The sequence below is a fragment of the Peromyscus maniculatus genome, chromosome 2 (assembly GCF_049852395.1).
Source record: "Peromyscus maniculatus bairdii isolate BWxNUB_F1_BW_parent chromosome 2, HU_Pman_BW_mat_3.1, whole genome shotgun sequence".
Lineage (NCBI taxonomy): Eukaryota > Metazoa > Chordata > Mammalia > Rodentia > Cricetidae > Peromyscus > Peromyscus maniculatus.
In genome coordinates this window covers 73,725,858-73,748,933 of record NC_134853.1, presented here as the reverse complement: position 1 = coordinate 73,748,933, position 23,076 = coordinate 73,725,858, and the positions used below count along the sequence as shown (strand labels likewise).

Here is a 23,076-nt window from a genome sequence, read left to right as displayed (position 1 = left end):
GGTTAATAGGGTGAAGATATCTGTGTACAAATACACTTCAGACCATTTTCGAAGCATGATGGGAAACCAGTAAAGAATTAGCACAGTGGCAACATGAGGACATTTCTCCTGTGTCTGCAGGAACTCTTACTTTTGTCTGTTTTGTGATGTTTTCTCCTGTTTAGATAAAACAAAAACAAACAAACAAAAAACTTACTTGTTTGGAGTGGAATAAATTGTCCCCTCCTCTCTCACGTTTCACACATGTGGTCAATCAGAATACCACAACTTGATTATAATAACCATGTTATTGCAATAACAGATACTACCAGCATCATGTTATGTAATACTTTTCATGGCTCCCAGTTTGGGGCTATAGGAAGAAAGTCTCTGCTCATAATGCATAATGTTGGCATTTGTGCTGGTGTATATATCCCTGAATTATAGTCCAAGGGATTTCTCTAAAATAAAATAGAATTCATTTGCTCCTTTCAGAATCACCGGAATGTAATATAGTAGAGCCCTAGATAATAAGATATTGTTCCCAATAGTATCAGTTATACACTTTTATTTTCTCTTTTTGTTCAGATTTGTAATTGTGTTAGTCCGGTTGTTTTCTGTCTGTCAGTGTGACAGAATAACTCCAACAAACAATAGAGAACAGATTTATTTGGCTTACAGTTTTAGAGGTTTTAATTCGTGGTCACTGGACTCTGTCACGTGTTCCTTGGTGGTTCAGTAGAATATGAAGCAAGGGAGCTTGTGGTGGAGCAAACCGGCTCTCTTCCTTGCATTAGGAGGCAGAAATGGCCAGGAATACAATATCCTTTTGAAATTCTAAGGCATGGCCCAGGGACCTGCTTCCTTCAGCTAGGCTGCTCCTCTTAATAGCTCATTGAGTATAAACTCATCAATGGAGTAATTTTTTGATGATGTTCACACTCACGTGATCCAGTAACCTGTTAACAGTGCTGGCAGTTGGGGTCCAAGCTTTCAACAATGAGTTTTTGATGCATGCCGGTCTTGGGGTTTCTATTACATTCAAATTACCACCTTCTACTCTCTGGATTAGAAAAGCAGTTGAATGTTTTAAGTGCTGCTTAATGGGCCATAGTAGTAGGAACATGAAAGGCATGGTATTGAGTGTGATTTAATGAATTGTGTGGGCCTGTCTCAAGAGGTTTCAGAGGAGAAGAATATTAATATGTGGCCTAGAGATCATTCTTGTGATGTTGGGTCCGGGATCTCACAATAAGGGGGACAGACCACTGAAGTCTATTAAACCAGAAGCAAACTTTATTCCAGAAAATTAAAAATTAAAAAAGTAAGACACCTCAGGGCACAAAGCTTATCAGCTAGCTGAGACCATAGCCAATGTTGGAATTCTGAGACTGTGGCTGCTGGAGGGGGCCTATGAGCCTCTTTTTATAGTAAGGGGTGAGGATGAGGCATAGACAAAGGAATTTTTACAATTTTGAAGTTAAACTTTTAGAGCCAAATTGTTTTAGGTTTTAAAATTTTTCATTAACAAGGTTTTAGGAGATTTTATCTAAACAATATTTGTATACCCTGCAGCCCTTCTTGACTCAGTTAATCGATGTTTGTCCAAACCTGCAGCTTCTCCTGACACAGCTGGGTTCCCATGGGGGAGGGGCGCGGGAACAGAGGGAGTCAAAACAAGCAAGGCAGGTTGTCACACAGAACTCAAAAGAGCACTGTGGGGACAGCTTTAAGAAATGACCTTTGTCTATGACCAGAATGTTGGTAGAATTATGGCTGTGAAAGTCATTTTGATGAGGATGTAGTGATAAGACTTCACTTATGGAGCAGAAAGCCTGCCTCCATCAGATGCCTCATGTTCCCTTACTGATCTTGGACTTCTGAGATTCCAGAATGGTGAGAAATAATTTTCTACTACTTACAAATTACCCATTCTAAGGTATTTTGCTATACCTTTGGAATCAGTTAGCCCAAAAGGACCAAGGCACTTTTTCACACAAAGTTCTTGGTTACATTGTTCTACATAGCTGCAAAGCAGGCTGGGAAATGTAATGTTGCCTTGGAGGAATACAAAACAAACATATTTGTGGAAAACTCCATTGCTAGTATACAATCTTACTACAGAAGAAACTTAAATGACTTTTAAAGCACCATGTTCTTTAAAGCAGTCAGTATTGGTAACTATGTATGTCACTTTTGTAAAAGCATAAGCTGTCAGCTTTGAGGAATTTCTGATGCTCGGCTACAGCATATGGCAAAATTTCTAGTGCCTTATCTCAGACCAACCAAGTCACAACTTTCAGGTGTGGGCCCTAGTAACGTTTTTAAAAATCATACTCCTTATATAAGCTTTTTTTTCCCCCCAACTCATACCACTGCACAGATAGAAAGGGGAAACCCTGCTTATGAGATTACTGCCATAGCAGAGAAAATCAAAAACGAAAGCAAAGAGACCAGAGCCAGGAGTTGAGAGGAGGAGTTAAGGAAAAAGGCTTGAAATATCAGCCTCCATTCTGGAGCACCTCAGTTGAATGGCAGAACCTCTGACTCTGTGGTGGCTTCTGCTGCTGCTTTGACTCCAGGGACCTAATAAACGGGAGCTGCGGGTGGCTTCCCTGGAGACATTTGCAGCCTCCAACAACAAGCTTCAGTCTTCTGAATTACAGAAATTTGTAAGCTGCAGGTAAGTCTGCTGTGTTTCCCAGTTGTTCCTAAAGGGCAAGCCACCCTGCCCGTCACTGTGCATCTGAATTCACAGGGACAGTTCGGGAGGTCAGGTTGTTTGTTTGTTTTGTTTTGTTTTCTGGTAGGAAACATTTCTAAGCAGGGAGCTAAAAAAGCCTCTTGACAGTTTCCTAAGTGTGTTTCTCTAATTACACCTGGCAACAGATTCTCTGAGGATCTGGATAGAAATCACCATAGTAGGTGGTTTGTTAGTCAGAAATGCAGGTGTCTACCAGTTGCATTAATCTCACCAAAAACTTTTTAGGAACATCTGTGAGTCAAAATGCACAACTTGAAGGCAAAAGTCAGAGTGTAATGAATACAAATCTGTGAAGAGATTGTTCATTTACTTTTTGAGAGATTTTTTTCCCCTGGAATTTAGTATATGAGTGCTGGGGAAATGTGGCAGGGTGGCAATACTTTTGGAGGAAAGGACCGAGTGTTCTCGAAGTGAAGAAACAGCAAGCAGCTGGTGCTGAGAACAACACTTCTGTTTCTGATTGTGACTTTATCTGCATTGGGCGATGTTTTTGTTCTTTCCTTCTTCATTTCCCTCTTCCTCAAATCTTGGCTCTATTTCCTTCTATCAATTAACAGTGGTCCCAAGTTATAGATTTGTGCCTCTCAACCTTGGGAGTCTCGGCTTTCACCTTGAGATCAGCGGTGGTGGCGTATGCTTATAATCCCAGCACTTGGTAGGCAGAGCTAGGTAAGTCTATGTGTTCAGGGATACAGCCAGCATTGGAGACACATGCCTTTAAGACCTGGAGGGCTGTACATATAGGCAGTGACGAGGCAGTCATGTGTTTGGGTTTACAATCAATGAGAAGGCAGAACAGAAAGACTATATAAAAACAAACACACAGGAAGTAGGTCTCTTTCAGAGAGGTAGGACCACCGCAGGAGGAAGGGAAAGGTTTTAGCTCTGAGCTCTGACCTCTTGGCTTTCTCATTTACATTGGCTTTGTGTTTCTTATTTAATAAGACAGTTGGTTACATCTACAATCAGCTTCACACCCAGGCTTTCATGTTCAGCTTCAAAGAACTCTACTTCCATGCAGTGGATGGCTTCTTCTCCAGCCACTTCAAGGTTAATCCTGGACAAGGCAGGGGAGTTATTGATTCATGTCCTTTAACTTACCTGTCAACTTTTTGTTGCTATAACAAAATACCCACACCTGCCTTCTGGGACAAATAATTTGGAACATTTAGAAAATAGATCCTATCTTCAGAAGCATTCTATAAAATTCTGTTTGGCTCCTTTTAAAAATCATGTTCTGCTTGAGAAATCTTCCTCCTTTTAATATTCATTCTTCAGTGTGATTCATTAAACATTTATTAACAGCTTCATTCCAGGCACTGGGCTAGGAATGAACACAGTGTTAAATAAGGCATCATTTCTGCTCTTGAGGAATTTATAAAACCCGTAGCAGTGCTGTCCAATGGATTGGTCCATGATAATGAAAATGTCTCTGTTTGCATTGTGTAATACAGTAGCCACCCAGCTCTATTTGTTATTGAGCAGTTCAAATGTGGTAACTGTAAGCAAGGAACTAAGTTTTAATTTCACTTGTTTTCAATGAATTAAAATTGTACTTAGAGCATAAATGGTAGAGATAAAGATATAATTTTTACCATATTACAACAGATAAAGTTGTATATACATACATATATATATTAATTTTTTATTTTTATTTTATTTATTTTATTTTGTTTTTCGAGATAGAGTTTCTCTGTGAAGTAGTCCTGGCTGTCCTGGAACTCACTCTGCAGACCAGGCTGGCCTTGAACTCACAGAGATCCACCTGCCTCTGCCTGCCAAGTGCTGGGATTAAAGGTGTGCACCACCAGCTCCTGGCAAGATGTATATTTTTACTCTATTACAGGCTAAGTCTGTAATGAGACAATTGGTTAAATTGTTAAATACACTGGGTTAGTTGTAAATGCCAAGGTATTAATCTATATAATTCATATATATATATATATATATATACACACACACACACACACACACACACACACACACACACACACACACACACACACATATATATGAATTAGGCAAGATCCCACTGAAAATCAGATCATGAAAATGGAACATGAGAAAATTCATGCAGATTAATCATAGTGAGATGTCAGAAGGAGAAGATTTTGAGTTTTTTTTTTTTTTTTTTTTTTTTTTTTTTTTTGGTTTTTCGAGACAGGGTTTCTCTGTGTAGCTTTGCGCCTTTTCCTGGAACTCACTTGGTAGCCCAGGCTGGCCTCGAACTCACAGAGATCCGCCTGCCTCTGCCTCCCGAGTGCTGGGATTAAAGGCGTGCGCCACCAACGCCCGGCGATTTTGAGTTTTTTTTTATGCTGAAAAGTAATGTCAACTTCCGTACAGTAATGCTATTAATTGATGGTCTTGACTGTCTACCTTCAAATTTTAGTATTTGCAATTTTCTTTCTTGCCCTTTCTCTACCCGGGGAAGCCTAATCTATGTCTGTTGCCTCAGACAAATATGATGCACCAGAAACAGGAAAGCAAAACAGTTTCCCAGCTTTTGAGTTACAGAAAACCTAGTGGGGGATATGCATCTCTGAAGTCACATGTAGGTGCATAGTATTTGTTGATACTATGTTGTTATCTGATACAGCGCCTCACTACCTTCAAACTCTTGAGTTAAAGTGATCTTCCTCTTAGGTCTCTAGAGCTGCTGAAACTACAGGTGTGCACCAGCATGCACAGCAGTGTTTTCGTTGTTCGTCTGTTTTTTTTTTTTTTTAACTGTAGTATATTTAAATGCCTTTCAATTGGGCAGAAGGCTTTGAGCTCACCACAGTTCTCATATTCCATCAAACTCTGGACTTTATTTACAGACTTATATTACATACATGCCTCCCTGTTAGGTCTCTCAACTTAGTATGTTTGTAAACCAGGCTTAGAAGAAAGTATCATGTGATATAGGGGAGGCTTCCCTAGCACTGGGGAAGTTATAGGAAACTTCCTTCAGGTCCAAGAAAAAAAACAAAACAAAAGTACTTTAAATTAGTAGTTACATTCCTAACACCTAGAGGTAAAAAGGCATGATATTGTGTGTGTATAAGTTTGTGAACTATAATTTAATTCTTTCCCATTTTCTATCCTGCCAAATGTCACTAGGGAGTATATTTGACTAAACACATTAATAGTAAGAGGAATAAAACCATACATTAAGTGTCAGAAAGCATAGAGAAAGGAAAAGGAAGAATGAACTATCATGTTTCTACTCATTTAATAATCTTGAAATTTCAGAGGTTTTTGTGCATGTATACTTGTATGTGTCATAGTGCGTGTATACATGCATGTGCCATAGTGATGTATACATGCATGTGCCACAGTAATGTATACATATATGTGCCACAGCCATAGTGCATGCATACATATCTGTGCCATAGTGATTTACACATGCAAGTGTCATAGTAATATATACATGCATGTGTCATAGTGATGTATACAAGTATGTGCCATAATGATGTATACCTGTATGTGCCACAGTGATTGTATGAATGCATGTGCCATAGCACATGTATAGAGATCAGGAGACAACCTGAGGGACTTGGGTCTCTCCTTCGACCATATGGGTCTGGGGACAAACTCAGACAGCCAGGGTTGGAGGCATGTGTCTGTACCCACTGAACCATCTCACTGGCCTCAAATTTCTGTTTCTGCTTGGGGAAAATAAAATTTATATATAGGGTCAAATGGCATGAGTTAAGACATTAATTTTCTAATTTATAAAACTATGATTTCTTTGAAAATTTGTTATAGTTTTAGAACTATTTGTTAGGCTATCCAAAATGGGGTAGGACAGTTTACATCACAGCCACTGTAATGCCCGGTGGCTTCTTTGTGAGAACAGAATTTTGGAAGTGTAACATTATGAGAAATGTCTAAGGTTGTAGTAATTCCTAATCAATAATCTTAAGAGATTTGCTCCTGGTTTCTGCAATTATCTTCCACTTTAAATTCATCTTCAAAATTATCTTCCTGGGTCAATTAAAAAAATACAAATGCCACAAGATATGTTATTAAAAAGCTCAGTGAATGCTAACCAAAAGAGAGCTGCACACAAAGCAACAATTTCTTGATACAATGCTTTTTTTAAACGTGATTTAAATTTTTAATGTTTATAGCAATAGAAAGTGCCACAGTTGAGTGGCAGTGCATAAATTTTCATTTCAAGAATTCTGATTTTCCATTTCTCTGTCGTTGGGCAATCCCTGTGTCTTTCTTAGGGTCTTCTTTACTAGGTAGCCTCCCTGGAATTGTGAGTTGCAGTCTGGTTATCCTTTGTTTTACATCTAGTATCTGCTTATGAGTGAGTACATACCATATTTATCTTTTTGAGTCTGGGTTACCTCACTCAGAATGATTTTTTCTAGTTGAATCTATTTGCCTGCAAAACTCATAATGTTATTGTTTTTCTCTGCTGAGTAGTGTATATGTACCACATTTTATTTATCCATTCTTCAGTTGAAGGGCATCTAGGTTGTTTCCAAGTTCTGGCTATTACAAATAATGCTGCAATGAACATAGTCGAGCATGTGACCTTGTGGTATGATTGAACATTCCCAAGAGTGGTATAGCTGGATCTTAAGGGAGGTTGATTCCAAATTTTCTAAGAAAGCACCATATTGATTTCCAAAGTGGCTGTACAAGTTTGCATTCCTACCAACAGTGGAGGAGTGCTCCCCTTGCTCCACATCCTCTCCAACATAAGCTGTCTTCTGTGTTTTTGATCTTAGTCATTCTGACAGGTGTAAGATGGTATCTCATAGTTGTTTTCATTTGCATTTCCCTGATGACTAAGGATGCTGAGCAATTCCTTAAATGTCTTTCAGCCATTTGAGTTTCTTCTGTTGAGAATTCTCCATTTAGCTCTATAGCCCATTTTTTAATTGGTCTGTTGTGTATTTTGATGTCTAATTTCTTGAGTTCTTTATATGTTCTGGATATCAGCCCTCTGTCAGAGAGATCTACATGAGCAAACTGGGGGTGGGGGTGGGGTAATGGAGGGCAAGGGTTGGGGGAAAGAGAGCTTAGGGGAGCGGGAGGTCCCAGCTGGATCAGGAGCAGAGTGGGAGAATAGGGAGGGAGATACCATGATGAATGAAGACCCCAGGGGAATAGGAAGAAGCAGAGTGCTAGAGAGGTCCCCAGAAATCCACAAAGATACCTCCACTGTAGACTAGTGGCAGTGGTCTAGAGAGTGCATGAGCTGACCTTCTCTGGTAATCAGATGGCCAAACACCCTGGCTGTCATGATAGAACTCTCATCCAATGACTGATGGAAGCAGATGCAGAGATCCACAGCAAAGCCCCAGGTGGAGCTCCAGGAGTCCAATCAGCAAGAGAGAGGAGGAACTGTATGAGCGAAAGATATTGAGACCATGACTGGAAAGAGCGCAGGGACAAATAGCCAAACTAATGGAAACACATGAACTGTGAACCAATGGCTGAGGAGCCCTCATGGAACTGGACCAGGCCCTCTGGATAAGTGAGACAGTTGATTAGCTTGAACTGTTTTGGAGGCCCACATGCAGTGGAGCCCGGGACCTGTCCTTGGTGAATGGGCTGGCTTTTGGGAACCCTTTGCTTAGCCTTGGTGCAGGGAGGAGGGAACTAGATCTGCCTTGGCTGAGTTTACCAGGCTGGGCTGACTCCCCAGGGGAGACCTTACCTTGGAGGAGGTGGAAATGGGGTGTGGATGGGAGGGGGAGGCTGGGGGGTGGGAGGAGGGAGGGGGGAATTCGTGGCTGATATGTGAAATTAAGTTAATTATAAAATAAAAATATTAAATAAAACAAGAAATGCAAATAAAAAAAGAATTCTGATTTTCAACAAATAAAGTTGGCTCAGTCACTTAGCTCACTCCACGGAGCTAAGAAGAATTTACTGGAAGTGAATAGAGAGGGAAAGACAAAAATTGCCCACCTGATGTCCTCTTTGTACATACCTTGCTCACGAACCATCAAGAACATCTATCTTACCCCCACAAAAGACTGCTGGCAATGGTCGAGAGACAGCCAGGACTGACCTACTCTGGTGATGGGATGGCCAAACACCCTAATAGTTGTGCCATAAACCCCATCCAAGGACTGAGGAATCTGGATGCAGACATCCACAGCTAGGCCCCGGGTGGAGCGCTAGGAGTCTAATTAGTGAGAAAGAGGAGGGTTTATATGAGCGAGAATTGTTGAAACCAAGGCTGGATAAAGCACAGGGACAAATAACCAAATGAATGGAAACACATGAACTATGAACCAAAGGCTGAGGGGCCCCCAACTGGATCAGGCCCTCTGAATAGGTGAGACAGTTGATTGGCTTGATCTGTTTGGGAGGCATCTAGGCAGTGGTACCAGGTCCTGGGCTCATTGCATGAGTTAGCTGTTTGAAACCTGGGACTTATGCAGGGACGCTTGGCTCAATCTGGGAGGAGGGGACTGGACCTGCCTGAACTGAGTCTATCAGGTCGATCCCAGTCCTCGGGGGAGATCTTGATCTGGAGGAGGTGGGAATGGGAGGTGTGCTGGGGGGAAGGGGAGGGGGCAGGAAGGGAGAGAACAAGGGAATCTGTGGCTATTATGTAGAACTGAATAGTATTGTAAAATAAATAATAATAATAAAAAAAGAACGTCTATCTTGCATGCAAAACTAAGAATGGACTCAACCAACTGAACATTATGCATTTATTTACTGTTGTATGGAGACCAGAGACCTATACAGAAATTACTAACAGGGCTACCTAGACTCTGTTTGTCATTGTGAATGCTAGCATCACCTGACAGTTGAATGTGCACTCTCAGCCCTCCGTAGAGACATTAAAAAGCCCTTGCAGAAACCCTAGTGATATTTTGAAACACTTTCACATTCTTCAGATCCTTAGTTGAGAATCTGAAGTGTATAAAGTGTTCTAGTGTGTGTGTGTGTGTGTGTGTGTGTGTGTGTATTTATATTTTGATTTTGGATATTTTTTGTGTCTATTGGATCTCTAAGGGAGTGTTACATAAGGAATAAATAGTGAATGGGCCTGATTATATGTTAGAGCTGCCAAACTGATAATCATTTGTAGAAAGACAAACCCTAGAACTTTGGCTTGAATCCCTACCACATCTTTACAGACACACACTATACCTTACCCACCTGTGAAGGTGCCTTTGTTTAGCTCACTTTCCAGGTAATATGACTATAGGATTACTAGTCACATGGTCTGTTGTAGTCTTTGTTGGTTGGGAAACCTGAGCCACCATCCATCTGCACACTCAGCTGGCTGATCAACAAGCCCTTCTCTGTTTATTTCATAGGTTTGCTTATATCCAAACCACATCATTCCTTATAGGACAACTCCTACATATAAAGTTTCACTACAATTTAGGTCTTTTCACTTACCTCAGGGTACAAGGTAGAAATTTAGTTTCAAGATAACATTGACCATTATATGTAATTTCTGGTAAGTCTGAATCAATAAATTAAAGGATTTAGTAGGGCCTTCACAAAAATTAAAGGGTGAAATATCAACACTCAATAGCTGAGACACAACAGCTATATCTCTAAGACAGACAATTCCAGACTATAGCCCGCTGAGGTCTGTCACCTTGCATCTCTTTCCTTTTATGTCTGTATGTACAACCTTCTAAATGAGAATCATTCTTTGGGGCTTTATGAGGATAAGAATGACTACATTCCAAAATAGCAAAGTTAGAAGTATTGAGTTAAATTAAAAACCAGCTTCAGAACCAAATTAAATAACATAATTGCAGCTTTTAGCAAACAAAGGGATACAGAAATAGCTTAGTTGGTAAAGCACTTACCCCAGAACTTGTGTAAAAATGCCAACCACACCATAGTACATGTCTGTAATCTCAACACTGAGGAGGTAGAGATAGGAGGCTCCTTGAAGCTCACTGGCCAGCCAGTCAGCACTCATGGTGTGCTTCAGACCAATGAAAGATCCTGTCTTAAAGAAGGTTGATGGCTTGTCATGAAGACAACAAAGTTGTCTTCTGGTATACACATGTGCAATCTCTCACACATGAACACACATGTACATACACATACATATGAAATAAATGAAGAAGAAAGAGAAAGAAATTTGTTGCTAAATTTTAGAAGATTTTAAAAGGCAGATATTATTTCAGGTAGTGGATCAATATCATTGGATTAGAAAAGGCAATAAAAGAAAGGTTCAAATAACTCATCTGTACGAGATATTTCTAAACGTTCTTTGGGAGGTAAGAAAATAGAGCATATTCTTCATAAGGTAACTTCAGGTGCTTTTAATGAAAGATTGGTCAAAGAGTCAACATTATAAGCAAAATAAAGATGAAAAAGAATAGACATTGAGCAATGTGCTGGGATAGACCAAAGGCTAAATAAAAGGAGCATTGCATTTTCTTCCAGTAAATTTTCTCCATATTAATGGAGGGATGTACTCAAAACAACTTGAAACATGAACTTGCCAGTAGATATACTGTGCAATTGATATTTAGTATGCCACTAGATATTTTTCAGGGTATGCTAAAATTAATGGAATTTAAAAACTGTATGTCTTGTGGCTCCGTAAGTAAAATACCTGGCTCTCAGAATTAAATTAAAAAATTAAACCAACAACCAGTCAAAACATCTCCTGTTCTCTAGTTAGAAAGATATAAATCTGGACTGACACACCCATGTCCTGCAATCTGTTGAGCCAAGGGAAGATCTAATGCCCTCGACTGATAGGAACGGGACAACTGCCTCAGATCTTCCAGTGATGCTGCTTCAGAGAAGAGATGCTCACGCAGGTTCTAGTTCCAGTAGAGTTGGATAGCCAAAGAGAAAGGGCTGTCTGGTAGGTGATGGTCCTAGCTATTGTCACAGAAGGAGTTACCAGCTCCCCAAGGGAAAAGACAAGTGAGCTCGTCCAAAAGGAATTGTCCATGACTTTGATCCTGTGTGGACCATTATTCAGCAGCATCGTCATAGAAAGTGTAGCAGGAAGTGCCTCCTCTCTAGAGGTGCTTCATTTTATTGTGTGGGAAATGCACAACAAAGGTTTGTACTCATAAGTAGAACCACCCCCACCCCCACCCCTGTCAGTACAGAAGCAAAGACCAGCAAAGACAAGGATGCCCAATTCTCCCTGGAGAGAATGGAAGTAGTCAAGGAGAAAATGTTACTTTGTATTAAAAAAAAATGATTTTTCAGAGGCAGGTGTACTGTTCAGCTACTTGAAAAGCTAAAGGAAGACAATTATTTTAGCTCATTAAATGAGGCTAGCCTGGACAATACAGCAAGACCATTTCTTTAAGGGAAGTGTGTGTGTGTGTGTGTGTGTGTGTGTGTGTGTGTGTGTGTGTGTGTGTGTGTCTAGCCTGGACAATACAGCAAGACTATTTCTTTAAGGGAAATTGTGTGTGTGTGTGTGTGTGTGTGTGTGTGTGTGTGTGTGTGTGTGTGTGTGTGTGTGACATATTTTCAGGCATTGCCATTCCACTGCTACATTAAAAATAAACTCAGTTCTTGGGAGATGGTAGAGGCCAAAGGATCAGGAGTTCAAGGCTAGGCTCAACTACATAGTGAGTTTGAGACCTTCCTGAGCTGCATTAGATCTTATCTCAAAACCAACCAACCAACCAACCAAACAACCAACCAAACAAACAAAATCCAAAACTTAACACAGGCCTTTCAATATGTGATAAATATCTACCTGCTATTTATGACTAATAGTGAATTTAAACATGAACCAGGGGCTCTAGATGGGCCACAAAGTCAAAGAGTAAACTGAGGATGGTGAACATAAGTAGCTGTTCTACCCTGGCCTGAAGGTAAAAACCAAAGGTGAAGAGATGGCAACAAAATGCTGTTATTCCTTCCTGGCACAAAACTAAAAGACATGCTGACGACAATAGATAAACTTAGTATTCCTTGTTGTCTAAGACCCATTCATTGTGAGTTCTAGAACACATAGCAACTCTCAGCTGAATACAAGGTTAGACCAGTGTGGGAATTTTAATGGAATTGGCTCCATAAGCTCATAGGAAGTGGCATGTTAGGAGGTGTGGCTTTGTTGGAGGAGGTATGGCCTTGCTGGAAGTGTGTCACTGTGGGGGCGGGCTTTGAGGTTTCCTTTGCTCAAACTATGTTCAGTGTGGTACACATTTCACTTCCTGTTGCCTCCAGACCCAGATGTAGAACCCTCAGCTCCTTCTCCAGCACCATGTCTACCTGCATGTCACCATGTCCTGTCATGATGATAATGGACTGAACCTCTGAAGCTGTCAGCCAGCCTCAATTAAATATTTTCCTTTATAAGAGCTGCCATGGTGTCTCTTCATAGCACTAAGACAACCAGATTATGTATACACACACACACACACACACACACACACACACACACGTACGTGTGTGTGTGTGTGTGTGTGTGTGTGTGTACGTGTGTGTGTGTGTGTGTGTGTGTGTGAGAGAGAGAGAGAGAGAGAGAGAGAGAGAGAGAGAGAGAGAGAGAGAGAAAGAGAGAGAGAGAGAGAGAGAGAGAGAGAGAGCGCCAGACAGAGACAGGGACAGGGACAGAGACAGAGACAGAGACAGAGACAGAGACAGAGACAGAGACAGAGAGAGCAAACCAAGTTCTTGCTATGTGACCACTCAGCCTAGCTTGGAACTTGCTATGTAGCCCAGGCTGACCTCCAACTTGTGTTGATGCTCCTGTCTCTACCTCTCAAATAGTGGGACTACAGGTGTGCTTCATTATGTCTGACTAGAAACTGAACAGTACTTAGGTTAACTATTTTCTCTTAGTTGGCCCTGACGGGTGGAAGACTGCTTTCATGTACAAGGTCTGGGTCATTTTTGTAAGAGGGCAGTACCATACTTCTTTAATTAAAACTGCAAGGGACAGAGAACCTAAGAGCACTCTTTTTCTTTTTCCTTTGTTCCTGTCTTGTCTTCCCAAGATGTTTTTGATTTACTGTATTAGAAACTGTAACTTCCCAGGCAGCAAGATGACTCAGCAGGTCAGAGTGCTTGCCTTCCAGCCAGAAAAGCTGAGTATGCTCCCTGGGTCACACATGGTAGACAGAGAAAACTGACTCCAGTGGTTTGTCCTCTGACCACATATGCACCCAGGTGTACACACACACACACACACACACACACACACACACACACACACACACACACACACAGAGTAAATAAATGTAATTGTAAAGCATTACTTCCTATCTCTCCATATTCAGTCTCCTTTCAAGGACATTCTTCCTCCAATAAAATCTCCTAATGTTCTGTGCTGTGTCTAGTTAAAATTATTATTTTTTTAAGTTTGGAGAAATTTTTTAATTAATTAAATTACAGTTTGATATGGGTATAATTTCTTTTGCTCACATTCATCCCCATCACTTTCTCCTGCCTCATTCCGTGTTCTACTGTGAATCTACGGAGTCAGAGCTAGTTTGAATTCCCTGTTCTGCTCTTCATTACTCACCAGATTTCAGCATGCCATTTAGATCATTTCATCGCTGTGACGTATGACCAGTGTTCCCACTGGCTCACTCTCCTCCCCCGATCTTTCTCTCCCTTCCCCTCCCACTTCTACACGTTTTGCAGTAAAGTCCTTGGAAGTTTCAGTTAGTCAGACTTGAGGATATCCTTGCGTTGGTCCTTCCTTGGACTTTAAGTCTCTAACTCAGTTCCTCTCTCACTACAGTGAAGAAACACCACTTTGGTCCACTCACCAGCTTGCCAATGATCCAGCTGATAGTCACCCCCTCAAATGCGCTTGCAGATGAGCCTGTGTCCATCCGAGCCACAGGCCTGCCTCCGTTGCAGATAGTGACCATCAAGGCGACACTGAAGGATGAGAAGGAGAAGCTCTTCCAATCCAAAGCCTTCTACAAGGCCAACGAGGCTGGCGAGGTGGACCTGGAGCAGGCATCAGCCTTGGGGGGTGACTACGTAGGGGTCCACCCAATGGGCCTCTTTTGGTCTCTGAAGCCAAAGAGAGCTTTCCGGAGGCTGATGAAGAAAGATGTCATGAATAGCCCCTTTTGTATCACTCTGGACCTGTATGACTCTGTTTGCTTGATAGATTCAGCCACAATTAGACCCAAGGCCTGCCAGATGGTGCAGCGTTGGTTTGCTGGCCCTGGGGTTCAGCGGAAGCAGATCCGAGAAGGTCGGGTACGCGGAGCCCTTTTTCTACCTCCAGGTGAGAATCATCTTTGTTGATACAGAACATAATTTTTTTCTACTTGTGACCTCTTTTTACTGTAGGAATTTTAACATGATTCTGGGCATATAAATATATGAGACAGGTGTAGAAAGCAGAGAGTTAGTGATAATAAAACATAGAAAATGAATTTAAAACAGTTCCTTGGTATATACATGATTTTACCACTTATTAAAGAAGAAAGCAAATTTGCACACTGATGAGATGTATGGGCTTACCTAGAATTAAACTTTGGTAGACTATTTGAGATGATAGGACATGGATAGGATATCTTCAATGTTTTTCAAAACTGGCTGATATTTTGGTGTTCATAATTGTCAATGCTAAGAAATCTGCTTCACATAAATATGTAGTAAGGAATGGCACCAGCATGCTTTACGGCCATTTAAAAACTTGTTGAAAATTCTACCCATATCCTAAATTAAAGTTCATTTAATGAGTTTGATGAAACTCAAGCCAGTAAGTCAAAGAGCAGTTTTTAAAATCAGATATTCTAACACAATAGGAATATTTTAATTTGATGCATGTGGTAGAATGACTGGAAGAAACCCATCAGAAGTCCTTGTTTTCTGTAATTAAACCACTGTGTGTGTCTCTGGGAACACAAAACCTGTGTGTGCAGGAAAAACACTGGGGTTCATAACACACAATGAATAAACTTGACTCGGAGCCCAGGTGTTTGAGGCAGCAGCTAAAAATCGAAGTCCGGCAGGCACCAACAGAAACACCTTAGGACCACTACTCATTTTGTTTTGAATTAAATTTTAGACACTGCAGATTTAAATGGTTTCTTATTGTCAAATTTCCCCCATAGTCACTTATGTGAGCCCCATATCCATTTGTGACCGACAATTTCAGAAGCTGTGATATTGGTAACAATTCAGATGAAATAAATGTGCACTCTCATGTGGACGTGTGTGTGTGTGTGTGTGTGTGTGTGTGTGTGTGTGTGTGTGTGTGTATGTGTGTGTGTATGTGTGTGTGTTTGTGCGTGCATACATGCATATGTGAGCATGTATGAGTGTGTACCCTGTGCCTGTATGTAATTCATTTGTGCTGCCTTTGTTTTCAAAGGCTGCTGTACTTAACTCTCTTTTGATCCCACTTTCTTGTTTCTTTTTTCTCCCAGGAGAAGGTCCTTTCCCAGGAATTATTGACATGTTTGGGAGCATTGGAGGTCTAATTGAATTTCGTGCCAGTCTTTTGGCTTCCCATGGCTTTGCAGTACTGGCATTAGCATATTTTGCCTATGAAGACCTGCCTGATAAACTGCTGGAGACTGACTTGGAATATTTTGAGGAAGCTGCCAACTTCCTACTAGCTCATCCCAAGGTACTTAAAATACTTTTTGCTTCATCTTGCAAAATTATAGGAAAGACAAACTACAAATGTCTGGTCTAATCAGTGCAGCCTTGGGCAGAGCACAGCTTACATTTTAAGAATGATAGGATAGTTGAGCTGATTAGTAATTACTGGTTACTGGCGTACAGAAGACAATGAATACATGGGGCACATATTGTGATTCTCTTCAGTGGGAAAAAGCCAAGAAATGGTACATTTGAAGCTCTCACAATATATTCATAAGTGGGTCTTTAATGTTCTATCAGTCACTGGTTCTGAATCCTGAACTCGATATGCTTGCACACATCAGTGATGGTCTCTACATGATGTCATGCTAGTGTAGGTCACACTCAAGGATCTGAGACCAATATTAATGCAGAAGTTCAGAACTGAAACTGAAGCACAAGAGTACAACACAATTACCAACCAAACTTACTTGATCCAGTACTCTGACTTCCTGAATTAGCTCTTCAGTTATTTTAAGAGCTATGGGTTGGAGGACAAAGTAACTAGCCAATGTCATGAACTAGACTCAGGAGAGAAATCTGAAAAGGAAGGGTCCTTTTAGAACTCATGGCTAAGTATCACTGCAGCAATGAAATGGGGGCCATGGTCTAGTGGCCTCAGCATCACTTGAGATCTGATAGAAAGGAAAACTTCTAATCCCTAATTCATAATCAGCATCTTCATGTTAACATGAAAATAAGTGTTTCTTATATACATTAAAATTTGAGAAGGACTGGAGTATACCTCATAACGTAGCTTTTCCTAGGAAGTAAATATCAGTTGAATTGTGACTTAATTTGCTTAGAGAGGTCCCACAGTGTTGGTATTTGTGCTCCTAAGAAGAGACACATAAAAGGTAGATACCATATAGTATCTACAGAGTTGAGAGTTGAGATGCTCCTTAATTTAATCATATTATCATTTTGTAGATCAACAATGTTCACTCATATATTAGATATGCGTGTCCAAGCTAACAAAGGTAAAATAATAAAGGCACATACATCCCTGACATTTGCTCGGTGACTATTAAGCACTCCATTCACTAGCAATATTTGATATGTACCATCCCATCCAACATTCACAGCAGCTTCATGGCATAAATACAAAAGGCTGAACATTTCTAACTCAAAAATATAAAATCTGAAATTATAACATTTGAATGTAAACACAATGGACTCCTGTATGGATTTCAGATTTCCACAGTGCAGCTTATCTGCCAACAGATTCTGTGCAAATATTTCAAAGTCTGAATGCTCCAGATTTGAAACATTCTGGCTATGAGCTTTTTTGATCTGTAACAGCATTTCTTCTCCTTCTCCTTCTTCTTGTAATTCTCATTTTTGTTCTTCTTGTTCTTGTTCTTCTTGTTCTTGTTCTTCTTGTTCTTGTTCTTCTTGTTCTTCTTCTTGTTCTTCTCCTTCTTCTCCTTCTTCTCCTTCTTCTTCTTCTTCTTCTTCTTCTTCTTCTTCTTCTTCTTCTTCTTCTTCTTCTTCTTCTCCTCCTCCTCCTCCTCCTCCTCCTCCTCCTCCTCCTCCTCCTCCTCTTCTTCTCTTCTTCTTCTTCTTCTTCTTCTTCTTCTTCTTCTTCTTCTTCTTCTTCTTCTTCTTCTCCTTCTTCTTCTCCCCTCCTCCTTCTCTTTACTTCCTCATGCTTTTTTCTTCTTCCTCTTCTTTGTGAGAAAGCTTACTCAGATGAAATGTATCAAGACCATGAAGCTAGAAAGTGACGTAGTCTAGCAGTGTCTTTGCTCCAACTATCAAGTGATATTTGACCCCCTGGCTCTAGCATTCTGTTCACTCTAACGATGGAAAAGGACAGCCTGACTTATCAAGGAGAGGAGAGTATTTTCTATTGTTTCTGCCTTTGTAGGTAGAGTTTTTAGTTGGGACCATTGGTCAGTTCTGTCCCACCAGCACACTTCCAAATAACCACACAGAGACTTATTATTAATTATAAATGCTTGGCTGATAGCTTAGACTTGTTACTAACTAGCTCTTTCAACTTAAGGTAACTCATATTTATTATCTATACATTACCACATGGTGGTACCTTTTTTCAGCACAGCATATTCATCTCCTGCTTCTTCTGCACCTCTGGCTGGTGTCCCCCTGTGACTCTGCCCTTCTTTCCAACATCCTCTCAGTTTGGCTCTCCTGCCTAACCTCTTCCTGCCTAGCTATTGGTCAGTCAGCTCTTTTACTAAACCAATCAGAAGTGCCTTGGCAAAGACACATCTTCACAGTGTACAAAAAGATTTTTTTATAACATGCCTGTCCAGAATGCTCTTCTGACCTCACTCACCTGTCAAATTTCTTCCTTCTGCATATTCAGTCAGGGTCAGCTCTTAGATTAATGAGGTCAATAATATATGTGTAAACCTTTGTAGCTGTACACTAATATTTACATGGGAATTTTGCTTATAGAATGTTTGAAAGAATCTAGCAAACATACTACACCCCTCCCTGTGTGTGTGTATGCGTATGCATGCACATATGTATATTAGGTACATGTGCATGTGTGAGGCCATGGAGGCCAGAAGTTCAAATTTGATGTCCTTCCTCTTTCAACATCTACCTTGTTTGTAAGGCAGGACTTCTCAGTGGCCTGATACTGACCATATCCACTAGGCTGGCTAGCCAGTGAGCCCTTGGGATTTGCATGTCTCTGCCTCCCTATTGTTTGATATTATATCAGAGCACCACCACCCTGCCTGCCTTTTACACATAGGTCTTGGGGGTTGAACTTGGGTCCCCATGCTTGTACAGCAAGCACTCTACCACTGAGCTATCTTCCCAGCCTCGAACATCTTTTTTCTAGTGAAATCAAGAATGTGATCTTTCAGAAAGCCCAACTGCCTCTGTTCTTGTGAGGTTTAATGTTGCTGGATTATAATTGCATTTTTAGAACTCTACTTGAAAATGTGTATTTATCTTAATATAAGGTCTCCCTGTGCAGCATAGACTGGATTGGAACTCCAAATTTCTTGCCTCAGTTTCCCTGGTGTTGGGGTTATAGGACTGTGCCACCACCCCTATCTCTAGAATTCTACTTTTGATGAGATTTTATTTTGATTGTTCCAAGGTGAGTGATATAGTTGCTCCCACAAGATGATAAAACTCAGAGAAGGTATTATTAAATTGGTAGTAATCTTTAGATCTCACAAGCTGGAAAACCCGAATGCCAGAGTTTGACTGTTTTGACTGCCGGGTCTTCCTTCGGGAGAGCTTCTTCCCAGAGGACAGCATGTAAACTGGTTTCCCTTTGCTTTGTGTTCAAGATCCAACAACCAGGAATTGGTGTGATCTCCGTGAGCAAAGGTGCAGAGATCGGGCTGGCCATGGCCTGCTATCTGAAGCAGGTGGTTGCCACTGTCTGCATCAATGGGCCTAGTGTCGTCTTAGACATTCCACTAAGGTATGGGGGTCTGGTTGTGACACCCATCCAACAGGCTCTGGAGCGAGCCCAAGTCCACACCTCAGGGGCTTTGTGCTTCCGTTCCTTTATAGGTGACCCCAGGATTAAACTGAACCCACAGAGTATACTTCCTGTGGAAAAAGCCCAAGGGTGGCTCCTCTTCATTGTAGGAGAGAATGATGAATGCCTGGATAGCAAGGCGTTTGCACAGAGAGCCATGGACCAGCTCCACAGCCATGGAAGAAGCAGCGGCAGAATGCTGGCATACCCCGGGGCAGGCCACCTCATAGAGCCGCCCTATTCTCCCTGTTGCTTTGCGTCTTGGCACTCAGGCTTGGCTAACCCCTTGCTTTGGGGAGGAGAGCCCACTGCTCACGCAGCAGCCCAGGAACACTCCTGGCAAGAGATCCGGAAGTTCTTCAAGCAACACCTCCCTCAGTCCAGAAGCAAACTCTAAGCAAAGGAAGTGACCATGCCCAGGTAGCAGGCAGGAAGTGGGTTAGAGAAGAGGCTGGAACTGGTGTGAGGATAATAGCATTATTTAGGAACTAGAGAGTAGGAGTGGGGGTGGGGTACAGAATTCTTCTGACTTCCTTACGTTCACATTTATTCCAATTCAATTGGAAGAAAAAGGGACAAGAGCACAGGACACACTTGAATCTGAGTGTTTCTGACAAATTTGTGTGTAGTTGGAAATTTTGTAAATTCAATTTTAGTTTATATATTTGAATAAATTGGTATTCAGAAATTATGGTATTCTTGTAAACTGATAAACACTGTTTATATATATTCAGTTAAGGATTCATTTGATCTAGGCATTTCCAATCTAAATGAAATCTCTAAAACTGCCGGCTTCTTTCTAGGAGTACACACTCTGTTTAAACTGTTTTAACTTGGATTTCTGATGCTTGACAAGAACATTCCAGTTCACTATCAAGTATAATGCTTGCTGTAGATGTCCAGTAGATAGCTTTTTTTTTTTTTTAAAAAAAAGTGGGATGTTTCTCTTTATTCTAGGTATATATTACTATTTTTAAAATCAGAAACACAATTAAATTGAATCAAGTGCCTTTGTGGCATTTGTTGATGCTGAGTGAGTTAATGTAAATGAGACTTTTAGAGCAGTGTCTGGCATATAGCTCCCACCTCATCTGAGTCACCTGTTCTGGTTTTCACAATGACTTCCTCTATGGTTTCACAACGCTTCCCTCTTGCGTTCGCCTGGTCTGATGAGCTAGCTCCTTGTCACTTCTGCCCGTTCATTTACGTTGAATAGATGGAACTCTTGCATTGACTAACAAGGATGCCCAAGTCTCTTTTGGAACCAATCTCATCCCTTATATTTCTGCAGAACTTCACTGTTTTTCAAGAATGTGTTTTCTTCATATTTTATTTTCACATAGACCCTGTTATTTATCTATTTTCTCTTTTCTCTCAGTCTGACTTACTGAAATATTTCCCCATCTTATCTTTTCAAATGGTGACTTTTGCTTCACTTACTGGTCAAATCTTTTAAAAATCACTTATTATGTTTTAAATCAAATCAATTAATGCGCCCGTCTTTCTGTTGTTTTTTTTTTTTTTTTGGTTGTTGTTGTTGTTTGTTAGTTTGTTACTGATATGTAGTGTTCTCTTTTTGTTTATTTCTGCTTTCTGTTCCTCTTTGACACAAAGGCAGTTTTACCCAAAGTACAAAATGCTGTAGTGTGGAAAGGGCAGGAGAAGGGGAATGTCACTTTGCCATGGAGGGATCAAATCGGCACTACCCAGACCCACCACTCACATTAGTCTGTAAAAAGGGACAGTTTGACATGGACTTCGTGGAAGGAGGTTATGGGTATCAACAATGCTACCAATAACATGTTGAACTTTGGTCTGGTCAAGCTTTTGATCATTTACTGGCATCGTGGCAGGAGAACAAGTTCACTGTCACCATGAGTAAACAAATCCTAACTGCAGGTTATCCTGTGAGTCAACTGCTAGCGCCTCGATGATTAATTGCATGGGCACCACTAAGTTAGTCTGTGAGAACTAAGTTTGGAACTAGAAGAGACTTTAAAAAATGCTCTGGAAGGCCCTGATCTGAACTGAGAGCCTGCAAAAATAAATTGGGAGATGGAGAAAAAGTTAAACTTTTATTTTTAATTGATAAGAGTGGCATATTAGTGCAATGTTTTGATGTATGTGTTAGACCATGGCCTGCCACTTTAAGACTGTTCATTCAAACCAACCAAGTCCTCAGCCTAGAAAAATGAGGCCCCGCCCACTGCCCCGCCCCACACTCTTTCCCTCCATCCTCCCCATCTCTGCAACAGATAGTTAAAAAGACTTTGCGGCCTCAGGCTGGACCACTGCACCTCCCCCTGCTCTTCCCCTACATCCCTCCTCTCTGTGACAGATAGTTAAGAAGGCTGTGGCCTCACAGTCCCTCACCCCCAAAGCTGCAAGAGAGGCTTATGGCTCTACTGCGTACTTAGCATATAGGCTATGTTGAAACATTGCGTGAATTAAATCACATGGAATAAGATTTCCCACCTGTCCTCCCAAACTTGTGAAAACCAGGCTATCTCTTTCATTTGGGGGACTTATATGGAGCCTTGTCCCTTGTCATGCTCTCCAGGGTATCTCTCTGTTAGTGTAAGCTGGCCCTCTTAGTGAAGTGCCTCTTAAGGCTTTAAAGAGAAGCAAGCCTCTCCCTTGCCCTCTCTGCTAATGTAGTTCATTTCTGAAGGGTAATTTTGTTTCAGCTCCTTTCATAAACCTGCCACTCCCTGAGTTCTGATAATATGTATATATTCAGGAATTTTTACACCAGGCTACGTTAACTATCACCTCACGTACTTATGATATTTTTGTACTGAATCTGTTCTTTTTGTGATTTTGATATACATTTATGTTATTATTAACTGCAGCCATTATGTTATTGAAAATATCTCAAAATTACTTTTATTGTCTAATTCATATACTTAAGTCATTATTTTTCCATTACTCCATAGAATAATTTGAATATGGCCCATGTCTTCCTAGAGTAATTTGAGTATAGATTAATATTAAATGGTATCAAGAAATGACACAAAGAAATTGTGATGACATTGTTACATGTGATAATGGTATGATAGTTATATAAAAAACTTTAGAGATTTATATTGAAGTATTCAATAGTGGCTAGCTTTGATATGTGGGTATTATTATAAAAATCAGGAATATTGTAAAAAGCAAAATTACAGCAAAAGGCTTTGGATGGTGTCTCAAGTAAGCTCTGTTAGAGTGTTCTTATTTGCCTTTATGTATGCCTGCAAATTTTTCATAATAAAGAGCTGAAAATTGTATTGATGCATTTGTTTTTCTGCCCCCAAAGCAAAATTATCTTCTCCATGACACT

General features: G+C 40.7%; 1 protein-coding gene across 2 annotated transcripts; it reads left to right on the top strand.

The window, feature by feature from the left end:
* The first annotated feature begins 651 nt into the window (after positions 1–651).
* LOC102914290 (acyl-coenzyme A amino acid N-acyltransferase 2-like) lies at positions 652–23,023 on the top strand. Of its 2 annotated transcripts, none has more exons than XM_076564195.1 (4): positions 652–1,875; positions 14,412–14,912; positions 16,063–16,265; positions 19,558–23,023. In XM_076564195.1, exons 2-4 carry the CDS (start codon positions 14,450–14,452, stop codon positions 20,149–20,151), a joined length of 1,260 nt encoding a protein of 419 aa, XP_076420310.1. In that variant the 5' UTR covers positions 652–1,875; positions 14,412–14,449; the 3' UTR covers positions 20,152–23,023. The 2 variants fall into 2 exon arrangements, with proteins under 2 accessions (XP_076420310.1, XP_006973728.1); XM_006973666.4 differs by lacking the exon at positions 652–1,875 and adding an exon at positions 1,890–2,662.
* The last annotated feature ends 53 nt before the right edge of the window (positions 23,024–23,076 follow it).

Coding starts and splice junctions, on each gene's coding strand:
- LOC102914290 (XM_076564195.1), top strand. CDS start 14,450: ATGATCCAGCTGATAGTCACCCCCTCAAATGCGCTTGCAGATGAGCCT. Junction 14,913..16,062: donor AGCCCTTTTTCTACCTCCAG/GTGAGAATCATC, acceptor TTTTTCTCCCAG/GAGAAGGTCCTTTCCCAGGA. Junction 16,266..19,557: donor TCCTACTAGCTCATCCCAAG/GTACTTAAAATA, acceptor TTTGTGTTCAAG/ATCCAACAACCAGGAATTGG.